This window comes from Pseudophryne corroboree, chromosome 2 (genome assembly GCF_028390025.1).
Source record: "Pseudophryne corroboree isolate aPseCor3 chromosome 2, aPseCor3.hap2, whole genome shotgun sequence".
NCBI lineage: Eukaryota > Metazoa > Chordata > Amphibia > Anura > Myobatrachidae > Pseudophryne > Pseudophryne corroboree.
In genome coordinates, this window is record NC_086445.1 from 812,974,175 (window position 1) to 812,990,211 (window position 16,037).

The following is a 16,037-nucleotide window of genomic DNA, read 5'->3' on the forward strand; positions in this document are numbered from 1 at the left end:
TGTGTCCACTGGGACTCTCTGCATTACTACCAATTATTTCATTATTATTATATATATTTCTTTCTTTGTTTGCTAAAGTGATCCTTAGATTTTTCTTCTCGGTAGCAAACATAGCTTCGACCAGGGGATTACCATCAGTTAATTATCATTTCAATTGTGAATTATATTTATAATTATACTTACCTGTGCCCTCTATCTTGATCAATTAGGCTAATAGATTTCTAATAACCTATTGTCACTACAATTGTGATTTCATTTCATTTTCATCTATTTGTGCCCTTTATCTTGATCAACCAGGCATATATTTGTTTTCCATATATTTTTCACCATAGGTGTTCCTAATTTGTTATCAGGCTTATCCTGATTTTTGTTAATTAATTTTGAATCAGATTCTTCTTTCCCTGTGTGGAATTTATCAACTACTTTATTTATTTATATACTTTATACATTTGAACACATTTTCTGTGAAGATTGTTACCAATATATGTATATTTTGTGTATTTGGACATTTTTATGTATCAAACCTACCTTTTTTAATGCGGAACTAAATTAAAAGTTAAGTTTTAATAAATTTACAAATTTCAAAGTGTGCCCCAACACAGAGTCTTTCTTTTTTCTCTTTCCTATTCAATTTATTACTGACTCTGGGAGCACCACCAACCTATAATATTTATCAGGTACCTTTTTAAAGGATCTCTATGCTCAGTATTGTTGGTTAGTCTAACAGTTTTCTACAAGTTTTGTACAAACCCATGTTCATTGCTATAATAACTTTCCTGTGCGGAACCAAACCAAACCTCTCTGTTAATCGCATCCCAATATTGCAATGTTGTTAGCATTGCAGGAGCCTACGCTTATTTTATTTATTTTTTTTGTCCTAGGCCTCAAGTTTCCAAGCCATATCTGCATTAAGATAGACTCTCCCAGTTCGTCACATGAGAGTCACTTTTCCATCCACACAGATTGCATGGCTCTGACACTTATCAACAAATGGGACAGATCAAGGTCTCTGGCAAACATCAAAGCCAGGGCTTGGAATGGCACCCTGCAGCCTGTACAGCTGCCCAGAGCATCCTGCGGAAGCTCCGGGCAGTGCTGCATTTCCCATTGCTGGCAGCCCCACTCCCATCTGCATGACATCATGATGTTATGCACTCAGAGGCTGTGCCAGCACAGGGTGCTCTACTCTGCTGCCCTGTTATGGCCATGTTAAAAGCCCATACTTCAGTTACCATTCAACTATGACAAAGTTATTGGCTGATTTAACAGTGTGATTGGAGGGGGTCCCTATGTGTTTTAAGTAGAGATGAGCGGGTTAGAGTCTCAGAGAACCGAATTCCCCTGAACATCATGTTCCGAGCCAGAATCCGAGTCCAGCTCAGGTCTTCCAGCCAGACTCGGAGACCAGAACGAGGCAAAACGTCATCATCCCGCTGTCAGATTCTCACAGGTTTTGAATTCCATATAAACAGCCGCACATCGCTGCCCTTTTCACTCCAGACTTGGAGAGTGAGGGAGACAGACCTCTGTCTCACTGTGGGTGGTGGCGTCGGGTGGGGTCAGTGTGTGCTCTGTAGGGGTGCTGTTTCTGTCACTGTGGTGTCCCTGTGCTGTTAGGGGTGCTGTCCTGGCTGTCACTGGTGTTTCATGTGCTGTTAGGGGTGCTGCAGCTGTACATGGGTGTTGCTGTCCTGGGTGTCACCGTGTTGTACAGGGGGCAGGGGCACTGTCCTCTTGTATGCTGTGAAAATACAGGGGTGCTGGCTATAAAAATCTGGGGTGCAACGAAATTAAATGTACACTGGCCCTGTCTTGTATGCTGTAAAAATTCTAGGGTGCAGTGAAAATAAATGTACACTGTCCCTGTCTTGTATGCTGTAAAAATTCTGGGGTGCAGTGAAAATAAATGTACACTGGTCCTGTCTTGTATGCTGTAAAAATTCTGGGGTGCAGTAAAAATAAATGTACACTGGCCCTGTCTTGTATGCTGTAAAAATGCTGGGGTGCAGTAAAAATAAATGTACACTGGCTCTGTCTTGTATTCTGTAAAAATTCTGGGGTGCAGTGAAAATAAATGTACACTGGCCCTGTCTTGTATGCTGTAAAAATTCTGGGGTGCAGTGAAAATAAATGTACACTGGTCCTGTCTTGTATGCTGTAAAAATTCTGGGGTGCAGTAAAAATAAATGTACACTGGCCCTGTCTAGTATGCTGTAAAAATTCTAGGGTGCTGTTGTTAAAATAAAAGTAAACTGGTCCTGTCTTGTATGCTGTAAAAATTCTGGGGTGCAGTGAAAATAAATGTACACTGGCCCTGTCTTGTATACTTTAAAAATACAGGGGTGCTGTTGTTAAAATAAAAAAACACTGGTCCTGTATGCTGTAAAAATACAGGGGTGCTGCTGTTAAAATAAAAGTACACTGGTCCTGTATGCTGTAAAAATACAGGGGTGCTGTTGTTAAAATAAAAGTACACTTGTCCTGTATGGTGTAAAAATACAGGGGTGCTGTTGTTAAAATAAAAGTACACTTGTCCTGTATGCTGTAAAATACAGGGGTGCTGTTGTTAAAATAAAAGTACACTTGTCCTGTATGCTGTAAAATACAGGGGTGCAGTGAAAATAAATGTACACTGGCCCTGTCTTGTATGCTGTAAAAATACAGGGGTGATGGCACTGTCCGCGGTTGCGATGTCTAAGCCTGTCATGCACAACACTGTATTGGAAGAGGAGGCTCCTACCACTATTTGCATGCCCTCTGCAAGTGCTGGGAGGAGCACCGCCAGTCCAGTTGCTGATATTGAGATTGAGGATGTCACTGTAGAAGTACACCAGGATGAGGAGGATATTGGTGTAGCGGGCGCAGAGGAGGATGTTGACGATGAGGATTCTGATGGTGATGTGGTTTGTTTGAATAAGGTACCAGTGGAGACAGTTGTTGGCATGGCATGAAAAAGCCCATTGTCATGCCTGGGCAAAATACCAAAAAAGACACCTCTTCGGTGTGGAATTATTTCTCCACAAATCCGGACAAGAGGTGTCAAGCCATCTGTTGCCTTTGTCAATCCATAATAAGTAGGAGTAAGGATGTTAACCATTTAGGAACATCCTCCCTTATATGTCACCTGCAGTGCATTATCATAAGTCATTGTCAAGTTCAGAAACTTTGGGTAATAGTGTAAGCAGTCCACTGACACCTAAATGATGTGGTTTGTTTGAATATTATTTCTCTGTGAGGATGAGGATGTAAACACTGAAGGGGGAAAAATCTGAGGATGAGGATGACATCTTGCCTCTGTAGAGCCAGTTTGTGCAAGGAGAGATTAATTGTTTCTTTTTTGGTGGGGGCCCAAACAAAGCAATTATTTCAGCCACAGTCATGTGGCAGACCCTGTAGCTGAAATGATTGGTTAGTTAAAGTGTGCATGTCCTGTTTATACAACATAAGGGTGGGTGGGAGGGCCCAAGGACAATTCCATCTTGCACATCTTTTCTTTGCCTCGTCATTCCAGGGGTGCTGCCCTATATGGGGTGCTGCCCCTCTGCCCTATCAGTCCAGGGGTACTGCCCCACTGCCGTTTAAGTCCAGGGGTGCCGTTGCCTGTCTGCTGTGCTGTGTAATTATCCAGAGTTGCTTTCTATGCTGTATAAATCCAGGGGTGCTGCCGTATAATTCCAGGGGTGCTGCTGTACTTGATCCTAGGTTTAAATGAAAGCCTAGAGCAGATATGAAACAAGCTTCAACGTCACAAACAGATTTGTGAAAACATAGCTGCAAAGGTAGAAATGGAAATTGCTATTTTGACTAAGTGTTTTTTAATAAAGTGGTGAGAGATCACATTTGTGGCCAAATTCAGTGTGACTGAGAACGAAGAGACAAAAACATAATCCAGCACAACTGCCGGAGAGGTAAAAGAGAGATTTTCTGCCAGAGCATTAGAGAGAGGTTCTTCTCAATTATTTCATGTTAAGGACTCACTCAAATGAATGACTCTAATCCGTCAACCCTAATTTTGATTTATTATTGATGTTCCACATTTTGGGATTATTTATTTACAAGATGCACATTTGTTGTACAGGGTTTTTTCCTAAGGGCTGCATAGGGTTATCGCAAGACCTTGTGGTGTTAGAAGAACAGAATTTCAGTGATCTTGCAATGCATCAGCTTTCCATTGCACTGCAGTACTAGATGGGTCAGGAACTTCTGTGAGGCACAAACAGTTACTGAATAAGGCCCAGTATGGAGTCTCATCGTGGCTTACAGCCAGGAAGATGTCTGGTTTGCCAGGCTGTGGCATGCTGTGGGCACAGAGGTTAGCATTGCTTCCTCCCACAGTCATACTTATAGTATGAAATTATTTTCAACTGTAGAGTGGTAAACTCCACTAGTGCAGGGGCTCAGTAACAAAAAATGTTTTGCATAATCCTGCTAAGTACTGTACCGAACCCACCCAAACTCAACTTGTCCCATCCGGGGCTGCTGTGGGGGTACAGGAGGGGCTGCTAAAACATCTATGAGGCTGGTTTATTTAAAAATTAAATATGAAAAAAGAAACAAGACACACAGATATGCTCACATGCGTTTAACTGGTAGATGTGAAAAACAAAAATAAGGCAGCTGCCACAAAATATGTAAATAAAAATGCAATAAAAAAATGGGAAAAAAGAAACCCACGAGATTTTCACAAAATAAGTCTCCAGACTCCGTGGAGGGGAAATTATCCAATCCAATAAATCCGAGATTATCTTAATCCCTGAAAATGGAGAAGGGGGTACAAATTTGGAGACTTGTCCCTAGTTTTTAAGTTTTTTCAGTAATGTGGTAATTATGCAGTATATTTGCTTGGTTGAAGTCCTTTCCATTCCACACTAATATACTGTAGGAGTGGAGGTGAAAGCCTGTGTGTTGTTCCAGATTGCGTGTGCCTCTCTCATTTTAATCACCTTCTTGACACTGTCCTTTTCCACTTGCCTCTTCTCATAATGTGAAAAGTCATCAAAGATGGAGGTGGTATGTTTGTAACTAGCTATGATTCGGAGAACTTGGCGAGCTTTTTCCAGGGGGACCACATGTCGCTGAAATGATGGGTTTATTAAACTGTGCATGCCCTGTTTAAACAACATAAGGGTGGGTTTCGAGGGCCCAAGGACAATTCCATCTTGCACCTCTTTTTTTCTTTGCATTATGTGCTCTTTGGGGCACAGTTTTGAAAACTGCCATCCTGTCTGCCACTGCAGTGCCACTCCTAGATGGGCTGGGTGTTTGTGCCGTCCACTTGTGTCACTTATCTTAGTCATCCAGCGACCTTGGTGCAACCTTTTGGCCTAAAAACAATATTGTGAGGTTTGAGGTGTTCAGAATAGACTGGAAATGAGTGGAAATTAATGTTATTGAGGTTAATAATAACATAGGATCAAAATTGTCCCCAAATTCTGTGATTTTAGCTGTTTTTATGGGGGGGTTTTCAAAAAACATCCAGATCCAAAGCCAAAACGAAAACCCGAAAGGGTGGTTTTGGCAAAACCTATCCAGATCCAAAACACGAGCGGGGATCCAGATCCAAAACCAAGACCCAAGAAGTGTCCGCCGCACATCTATAGATTAAAGAAGCAAAACTATCTCAGGTTCGTTGTGGGTATGAACACAAAGCATTTCATTTATACTTAAGAGAATAAAGCATTTCTATTTTATGATTCAGTATGCTCCAGGAAATTAAAGTAGTGTGAGATGCACTCTTTATGGATTTAACAGAAGTAAAGCTGCTGGGCAGGGGAGGATTATTGAGCAGGAGGGTGAGTATGAAAATGAGTTCAAAAGGGCTTGGGGATGCCTGGAGAATGGAAGTTGGGATTCTCCTGTGAGCAGTATATGAGATGAGATCCTATTGTACACATCCTGACCTGAGATCCAAGAGGTTAATAGGCAAATGAGTCATACTTGACTACCCTCCCGTTACGGCTGGGAGGCTCCCAGCTCCCCGGAAAGGCATGCAAGTGTAGCACCCTAGAAATAGATGTATGGAGGGATACTGTGTAATAAGGGAATATGAGTACATATATCAATTGGGTATAGTTGTGTAAGGTAGATAGGTATGGTATAATACTAGTACTTTTATTAATGGTCATAATAATATGGATGGAGCATTGAGGGTATGGAGGGAATCTTCCAGAACCCTCGTGCTGAGAAGGGGGCCGCGAGCCAGAGAGGACCGTTGGAAGACAGACGGTTGAGCTGGGTCTGGAGGGCGAGGAGGTGACGCAGAGGCGGCGGCAGTGAGAGAGGACCCGAACGGAGGCGCGGGAGAGGAGAGAAATAAGGACCGCGAATAGGGTCGGACCGTGAGACTGGGCCACTGAGAGGACGGGCAGGAGGAGAGTTAGAATACGGCTCTCTCCTGCAGAGTCTATGGTGAGCGTCTAGCACCGAGCGATGAGGTGCTGCTGCGCGGAGACCTGACAGTGGGCTGGTGAAGGAGAGAAGGACGGCGCGGAGGGGAGAGCTGTGCACAGAGGTATCTTGTGCTGAGAAGCATTGTATAGCCTCCTAGAGACCTGCTTACCGGAGCACAGCTCTGTTGTCACCTTGGTATGGAGTAGATGAAATGTCAGGAGGAGGAGGTGGGTTAAGGAGGAGTCAAGCACCATATGCCATCCTTTACAGAACTGTGCCCACCCTTATTTAAATGCATTGAGTATATTGGGGGAATAGTCCTTGCCAGTGTGATTGATAGAGGAGTATATTCAGTGAAGCTGCAACCTTAGTTTATCATCATATCTACATTTGCAACTTTATTAATGGGGGAGACGGTACTTATTGCAGCATCAACATATGATGAAAGCCGGTGCAAGAAAAGTAGCTCTACTGAAAGTATTCAGCAGCACAAATAATACAGTCAGAAGGGGGTAATACTCATCATATTACTGGCACCCTATAGAGACTACAACTGGGGATACTGGAAGAGCAATATACTGAAATTGGGAGGCTAATACACCTCTTCCTTGGTTAATGAGACTTTATCGTACATCATTGGGTCCGCAGGGTGGCCAGTATTCTTCAGTATTATCCTGTGATAGCCATTACTATATATGTAAAGAAGTATGTATTGAGAGACATTGTACTAATGTGGATATGATGGGACGTCTATCTACAGCGGCATAGCCTTCCAAGAAATTTTAACGCCATCATTCCGAACAGGATTACTGGAGGGTGGTGGATGTTTTGCTAGAGACTACTTCTAATAGAATGCTATAATTGCATCAGCTGAAGAGAGTTGGGCGTTCCCGAAGTGACTAGAACTGATTGGAGTACCGCCTAGGGTGCTGCCCAGAGCCCAGTAGCACCGAGCAAAGCTTTGGATTACACAGCAGTACACGGAGGAAGATTCACCTTCCCCTACAACATTTGATCAGAGACAGAGGAAAGTGTACCGAGGGGAGGCGGTGGAGCAATATATATCTTGGATGTCATTTGGATACAGACAAAGAGGCTAGTCGAGGCTGGATAGTTAACCCTTTGTATATAAATGAGACCAATAACCTAACTTCGGGTAAATAGAAACAACGTATACTGGTTTAATACTGAGCTCATATATTTTTATTGGTACCAAGGTAACCTTGTTTTTTGTACTGCATGCAAAGGAACTTGTATAGGTCCAGGGTTGAATTGTTATTATTGTTTGTGTGTGTTAATAATATATACATTGAACCATAACTTTATGTACTGGTGGTGTTTTATTGTGTACAACATACTTACCAGGATGGACATCGAATCCAGGTGACGGTATCCCGAGAAGAACTGAGAGACAAAGAAGAACACAAGGGGGGAAATTTACTAAGCTCCCGATTTTGACCGAGATGCCGTTTTTTCATCAAAGTGTCATCTCGGTAATTTACTAAACACTAATCACGGCAGAGATGAGGGCATTCGTAATTTTTTGCAAGTCCAAGTAAAAAATTACGAATGAATACACCATCGGTCAAAACGCGGCTGTTTAAGTATGAATCTCGGTCATTTACTAAGAAGTGCAAAGCAAAAAACAAACAAACACTGCCGTGAAAAATTACAACTCGTAAAAAAGTGATAAAAAAAAACAGACCTACTTTTTTTTTCCGTGATTGGATAGGCATGCAGGGATCCATGAGATCCGTGCATGTATATCAGTGGGAAGGGGTGGGAAAGTTGTTATTTTATTAAAAAAAATTGCGTGGGGTCCCCCCTCCTAAGCATAACCAGCCTCGGGCTCTTTGAGCCGATCCTGGTTGCAGAAATATGGGAAAAAAAATGACAGGGGTTCCCCCATATTTAAGCAACCAGCATCGGGCTCTGCGCCTGGTCCTGGTCCCAAAAATACGGGGGACAAAAAGAGTAGGGGTCCCCCGTATTTTTAAAACCAGCACCGGGCTCCACTAGCTGGACAGATAATGCCACAGCCGGGGGTCACTTTTATATAGTGCCCTGCGGCCGTGGCATCAAAAATCCAACTAGTCACTCCTGGCCGGGGTACCCTGGGGGAGTGGGGACCCCTTCAATCAAGGGGTCCCCCCCCCCAGCCACCCAAGGGCCAGGGGTGAAGCCCGAGGCTGTCCCCCCCCCATCCAATGGGCTGCGGATGGGGAGGCTGATAGCCTTTGTTGTAAAAGAAAAGATATTGTTTTTAGTAGCAGTACTACAAGGCCCAGCAAGCCTCCCCCGCATGCTGGTACTTGGAGAACCACAAGTACCAGCATGCGACGGAAAAACGGGCCCGCTGGTACCTGTAGTACTACTACTAAAAAAATACCCAAAAAAAGACAAGACACACACACCGTGAAAGTATAATTTTATTACATACATACACACATACATACATACTTACCTTAAGTTCCCACGCAGGTCGGTCCTCTTCTCCAGTAGAATCCAAGGGGTACCTGTTGAAGAAATTATACTCACGAGATCCAGGGGTCCAGGCTCCTCTGGAAATCCAGGGGTAATCCACGTACTTGCATAAAATAAGAAAACGGAAAGCCGAGCCACGAACTGAAAGGGGCCCCATGTTTTCACATGGGACTCCTTTCCACGAATGCCAGAAACCCACTCTGACTGATGTCTAAGTGGGTTTCTTCAGCCAATCAGGGAGTGCCACGTTGTAGCACTCTCCTGATCGGCTGTGTGCTCCTGTACTGAGTGACAGGCGGCACACGGCAGTGTTACAATGTAGCGCCTATGCGCTACATTGTAACCAATGCTGGGAACTTTCTGCTCAGCGGTGACGTCACTTTAGGTCAACCGCAGGGCAGAAAGTTCCCATCATTGGTTACAATGTAGCGCATAGGCGCTACATTGTAACACTGCCGTGTGCTGCCTGTCAGTGAGGACAGGAGCACACAGCCGATCAGGAGAGTGCTACAACGTGGCACTCCCTGATTGGCTGAAGAAACCCACTTAGACATCAGTCAGAGTGGGTTTCTGGCATTCGTGGAAAGGAGTCCCATGTGAAAACATGGGGCCCCTTTCAGTTCGTGGCTCGGCTTTCCGTTTTCTTATTTTATGCAAGTACGTGGATTACCCCTGGATTTCCAGAGGAGCCTGGACCCCTGGATCTCGTGAGTATAATTTCTTCAACAGGTACCCCTTGGATTCTACTGGAGAAGAGGACCGACCTGCGTGGGAACTTAAGGTAAGTATGTATGTATGTGTGTATGTATGTAATAAAATTATACTTTCACGGTGTGTGTGTCTTGTCTTTTTTTGGGTATTTTTTTAGTAGTAGTACTACAGGTACCAGCGGGCCCGTTTTTCCGTCGCATGCTGGTACTTGTGGTTCTCCAAGTACCAGCATGCGGGGGAGGCTTGCTGGGCCTTGTAGTACTGCTACTAAAAACAATATCTTTTCTTTTACAACAAAGGCTATCAGCCTCCCCATCCGCAGCCCATTGGATGGGGGGGACAGCCTCGGGCTTCACCCCTGGCCCTTGGGTGGCTGGGGGGGGACCCCTTGATTGAAGGGGTCCCCACTCCCCCAGGGTACCCCGGCCAGGAGTGACTAGTTGGATTTTTGATGCCACGGCCGCAGGGCACTATATAAAAGTGACCCCCGGCTGTGGCATTATCTGTCCAGCTAGTGGAGCCCGGTGCTGGTTTTAAAAATACGGGGGACCCCTACTCTTTTTGTCCCCCGTATTTTTGGGACCAGGACCAGGCGCAGAGCCCGATGCTGGTTGCTTAAATATGGGGGAACCCCTGTCATTTTTTTCCACATATTTTTGCAACCAGGATCGGCTCAAAGAGCCCGAGGCTGGTTATGCTTAGGAGGGGGGACCCCACGCATTTTTTTTTATTATTTTACAGTGTTTAATTAAAAAAAAAAAAAAAATAAACCCCAGCACGGATCACACAGATCCGGCCGAGATTGATTGTAAAAAAAGTCGGCAGTGTTTTGCTAATCACTGCCGTAAAAATAGAAAAAAAAACACGAATGACATCGACATCGGAACAAAAGAAAAACCCGAATACGACAGCTTAGTAAATTAGTCGTAATCAATTCAAAAAGTTGCAGTTTTACTCTTTCGATGTCATTCGTGATTGAACTTTGACCTGAATCTGGAAAATACGAATCTTAGTAAATTTACCCCAAGGTATTAAAAAGAGTATTTTGATTATTGTGTGTAAGGAGTGATACAAAAATATAAGTTTCACTATTATCAATCTCATCATGATCACGCTCTCATGTGTTTTTAGCACAAAATACAAAGAACAGAATGAGTAAACATTCTGAAGATAGTACTTGTTACCCATTACATGCCAGGTTGCATACTGACTATATACAATTCATGTTTTTAACTTCATTGTATTATAGGAGTGCTTTATGTTATATCTTTAGAATGGTGGTTGGTGTTTGTTATGAATATAATATGGTGTTTTTAATAGGACAAGAAGGGGGAAATATATATTTAATACAAGGGAAATATATATATATTTATTACAAACTATGTTCTGTGTGTGTCAGTATTCCTGACACAGGTATATTTTACAAGCAAGGGCAATGTCCATTGTCTGGTTATATGAGACAGACAAAAACAAGACAAGTGTTTGGAGTTGGACATATGTCAACATTGTAATGTTTGCGTCTTCATATTAAGACAATGGTGTTTTCACCTTGTGTGTTAATCTATATAATCCATGTTACACATTGGTATTTTTATGTTATTTCTAACACTCAAAATTGAGGCAACAGTGCCCCCTACTGTTTCTTAGCATTTATGTATATGTCATAATATGAACTTTGGACACATGAAATACCCTTACTCAGGAGTTCTTCAGCCTATATAAGATAGAAATTTGCAATGTTAAAGTAGCCTAGATAGCCTGGATGAACCAGGATGATCTGAAAATAACTCAGCCTCTAGACGAAGAGGGCGAGGCTCCTGAGTATGATGTGATTGCTGTATCGAACTGGATCTACTGAATTAATCCATAACCTTATCTAAGTATACAATAAATTCATATTTATATATTCAAGTTATTTTGTTGAAGTACTTTTCTGGGAATCCACCCATCTGGGTCTCCTCGAACTTAACCCACCTGTAACATTTGGCGAGCCAGCCAGGAGACCCCGTTTGGACCCCAGAAAGTGCTATATATTTTGTGTAAGAAAAATGTTTAAAAGGTTATTCAGTAAGAAGCGGGCAAGTGTTCCATCATATCTAAATAGATCCGGACACTGTTATGATATTTTGGAGACGGACGCTAAATACATGCAACGAATCAGTACTGTAAGTCCTTTAGAAGATTTACAGAATGTTGATTTAAGTATTTTTTTGGAAAATGAGTATCGAGCCGTGACTGCAATTAAGAAGCTCAATGCACAGGCTGTCTGTAAACTCGTTTTACAGGTACAGGAAGTGCTGATAGAGCGAGATGCACTAAGGGAACAAAATACTGTACTACGAACTTGTGTATGGTCCCAGGAACAGTGTACCAGTGAATTGCAGACACAGTTTGAAAATTATGTTGTAAAAAGAGTGAATTGTAAGAAACAGCTGGGTAAAAAGCCGAAACATGATTCTGTGCAGATACGCACATTGATTACCTCCAAAAGTGGGAACAGTTAGATAGTGATTCTGAGGTAGAATATGAGGAAGATGTAACAGGGCAGCTGCACTCTGTCAGACATACTACTTGCACTTCCTCACAAGAGAATAGACAAATTGAAGATGGGACGCCTAATCAGTTTGTTTGCACTAACTGTATACAAACCACAGTAGATAATAAGAATGTAGTTAAAACTGCAGATGTAACAAAGGATGTTGACATTCTCAGACAACAGTGTGAAGTTTTAGCCCTCTCACATAGTTTCAGCCCAGATAGTGATGAAATCAAGGGGGGCTGTTCAGAGTTAGGAGGGACTGATGTTGATAACCACAAGATTTCACAAACTGCATGTGTGAAAGGGGGGTTTGATTTACACAATACAGAGAGGGGAGAGAATTGCTGCTCCATGCAGAATATCACAGACACAGCCCAAACTGTGATAATAAATTGCCAGACAGAAATGACCATACACATTGACACTACGGATAAGGGCAACAATGATTCTGAGCAGAAATGTGAATGTGGGGTGGTAGAAGATTCTTTTAAAAAAGTTACATGGGAAAACATACTGAATGATTTCAAGCTTCTTGCTGAAAAAAGTGAACAAGATGTGTTTCATGAGCAAACATGCAAAGTAAACTGGATACCTGATAATTGTATACCAGCTGATGACACACAGGCTGGGAGATACTCATTCAACAAGGGGGTTGGTAAGACACTGATAAAGATTTACGATGTGCAACCCACTACAGACAAACTGTCTGATAACAGAGAGCAACAGAGAGTTAGAAACACACTGATTTGGGGATTTAGTTCAGATTTTGTGTTTGGTACTGAAATTCGAACCCCAATGTATTCAATGGTATTGAAACTGTTGAAAGATGCGCAGTTACCAACGACAACCGCAAATCTACTTGCTGGACTTGTCAAATTTAAACCATTGTTGACAGAGATAACAGAACTGTCTAATTTGGATTTTTCCATAAGCACAGCTCCACGGTGGGAGGAACTATTGGAAGATGGAGTTAAATACTGGTTTATGTATAATTTTGTCACATTTACAGATGAAGACCAAGAGTGGACAGCTGATGCAGTGTTGCAGCAACCTTTACAGACTGTCAGACTTCAGACAGAAGCCGTTGCATAGACAATAACTCCAGTACCTCTTTGCTTTGAAAACTGGACAATTGTCAAGCCTATTTGGATGGTTGATGACATGGAACATACTGACAAATACGCCTATGTCTTGAAGGGCGTGCAGACACAAGAACTGAGTACAAAGCGTGGTGTGCAAGTTGTCACAGATACAACACTGATGGTGCTAAGATGCTGGGTTCAAATACTGATGCTGTTGTCAAGCCATGGAAGAGTGGAAGCTTCATTCCAGCAAGCTCAAGTCAGAGGTATTGCCTGTATCCAGACCATGGTTGATATTACAGAGAACTGTCAAGTTTACCAGCAGTTGAAAATGTGGAGTATTTTCCCTGACACTGAAAAAGGGCACATGAACTTTGAAATATAAACTGCACAAGTATGGCAATTTGAATATAATTTCCTGACAAGAAGAAGGATGCTGTATTTAACAGCTACAGAACATCGTCATCCAGGAGTGAAGTTGTCTCAAGCAGAGAGAAGCAAGATAAGAGACTATCCCGATGTTGACAAATACTTAAATACTTTTTTGTTGTTATTATGGGATGTCCAAGAAGATTTGAGCAGACAGACACCCATTTTGCAGACACAAACAAGAGTATATTGGTTCTTTAATGATTCATACCATTCACAAAACTGACATCAGTATGATTGAAGGAATGGATGTGTTGTTTAGGAAACAGGATTGTTCATGCATATGCAAATTGGTGTTTAGAGCAGACTGTATGTATATATGCTTTATTAACCAGAGGGTGGTAAAAGCTTGAATTTTTGGGGAATATTTTCTGTTTTTTTTCACAAAAACACACAGCTATGATAAGATTGTTCTGTAGAAATGTTTAGAAATAAAAACAGGAAGAAGAGATATTAGTAGTAGGATAAAGACATTTTTATTTTGTTTTAATGTGATGGTTTATCTCACACTGTCTATTGTTCTTAAGCCAACAGGCTGATTACTTCTACACTCGTTGAAAGAGGAGATGAGAGGACTTCACTTGAGAGGTGCCTGTGATGACTATGACTAGAGAGAAGTTTCTTATACAAGAAAGAGACCATGAAGATAATACATTTGCACAAGATGGATGACACAGCATCTACATAATTATGGAAAATTGAACTTGAACCATATATTGCATGGATTCATACATTCAGCAATATCCCAAGACTTTATTGAACTAGACTTTACAGACATTATTTACCCTTTGACAGCCCATATCAAGCGAGTACCAAAGTTAAAGGAGGAGTAAATAAATACTGACAATGATCCAGAATATGATATCCTGGTTTAATACAACAAATTGATTCTCTGGATTAAAAATGTTGCTCATAGGAATCCTACATCTAAAAGGATGCTTTGCTTATGTTTTTTAAAATAATATTTGGTGATTTAAATGTGGTATATAGTCAATAGGTAAATGTTGTTCTTGTTTAGAAAATGTTAAGATGATAACTGATACAGGATATAACTTGCAAGGTATATGGTGCAAAATCACTGAGAGCAGGGGGTGGAGTGTAAGGAGTGATACAAAAATACAAGTTTCACTATTATCAATCTCATCATTTTTTGGATGGTTGTTTGGGGAATTTCTTGGCGCTCCAAAGAGTCTCTGCTGCCTCCTACTTTAGTCCCGGATCTATCCCAATAGATCCAAAATGAAATATGTAGACAGTGGAAAAAGTGGAAAAAAGAGGGATGGCGCTGAGAATAATTCGTTAATACTTATCTGTACGTCAGGATATCCTGATGTTGTAGGTGTTGTAGGTGGTCTTCCTTCTCCTTCTGTTTTTCTTTGAAGGTAATCTTCCAAAGAATTTCAGATGGTGTATGTGAATAGAAGAATTGGAATGACTAGGTTATGTTCTAGTTCCAATTTTTTCTATGTAGATTATGCAATATGAAAATTGTTGCCGGATATATCTGGCTTACACAATAAATAGTTGCTTTAAATGGTGATTGGAGCTAGAGTATCTCTCAATCATGCGCACTTTTTTAGGGTGAGTGCGTACCTCCACTTACACTATAACAGTAGTTGGTAAACTTATAAAGGTATCTTTTCTCCCCTTTGTCAGGATTTCAGCTGATGTTAAAAATACATAGACATCTGCAGAAGGCGTACCTAACTTACACTTGTTAGGTGCAATATCCTCCTATAAAGGTATCTTTATAAGTGTAGGAAGTCGTACCGGTACTCACGATGTTAATGTGTGTCACAATCGCATCAAGGTATCTTTGTTCTTCAAGAAGATAGAAGCTCATATATGATAAAATTAAAAAGGGTTTATTTTCTTTTTACAAAAAAGACAATGATAAGATCCAAAAAAAGGTTAAAAGAAAATTAATACATATTGGCTGCCGGAGGGCACCGCCCGTTTTGTGGATCTAGGAAGACCAACCAAGTCTGTGCATAGGAACCGGTAACTATGAAACTGAGATGGAAAAAATAATAAATGGTCGTACCTTCAATCCAAAAGGCGGGCGGTGTGGTGTCCAGCAGGCAATGGTCCTCATCCAACGCGTTTTGAGTATACTACTCTTTTTCAAGGCTGATGGAGGACTGTGTTTGCTGGGTATTTATGGTAAAAAACCGGAAATTAAGAAAATGACATCACTTCCGGTTCCGGTGTATCTCGGAATTGGTACATCTAATTTTATAGTTTTCAAATGTTTATACATATTGCCCAGTGTAACCGGAGGATATGTATATGTTCTATGTGGTTTTGCTGATGTTCTGATTCCATTTAGTCGATTTGCGGAGAAAACGCCGCACCGGAAGTGGTGGTGGGGGTTTCTGGGAGATGTAGTTTTTTTCTTATTA

The 16,037-nt window shown here is 41.7% G+C and overlaps 1 protein-coding gene across 1 annotated transcript in view; it reads right to left on the bottom strand.

Moving 5' to 3' along the window:
• MYOG (myogenin) overlaps window positions 1-16,037 on the bottom strand; it is a 491,596-nt gene that overhangs the window by 309,991 nt on the left and 165,568 nt on the right. The window contains exon 4 of the mRNA XM_063955669.1: window positions 7,753-7,794. Coding sequence (XP_063811739.1) covers window positions 7,753-7,794 — 42 coding nt within the window. The remainder of the gene's footprint in view (window positions 1-7,752; window positions 7,795-16,037) is intronic.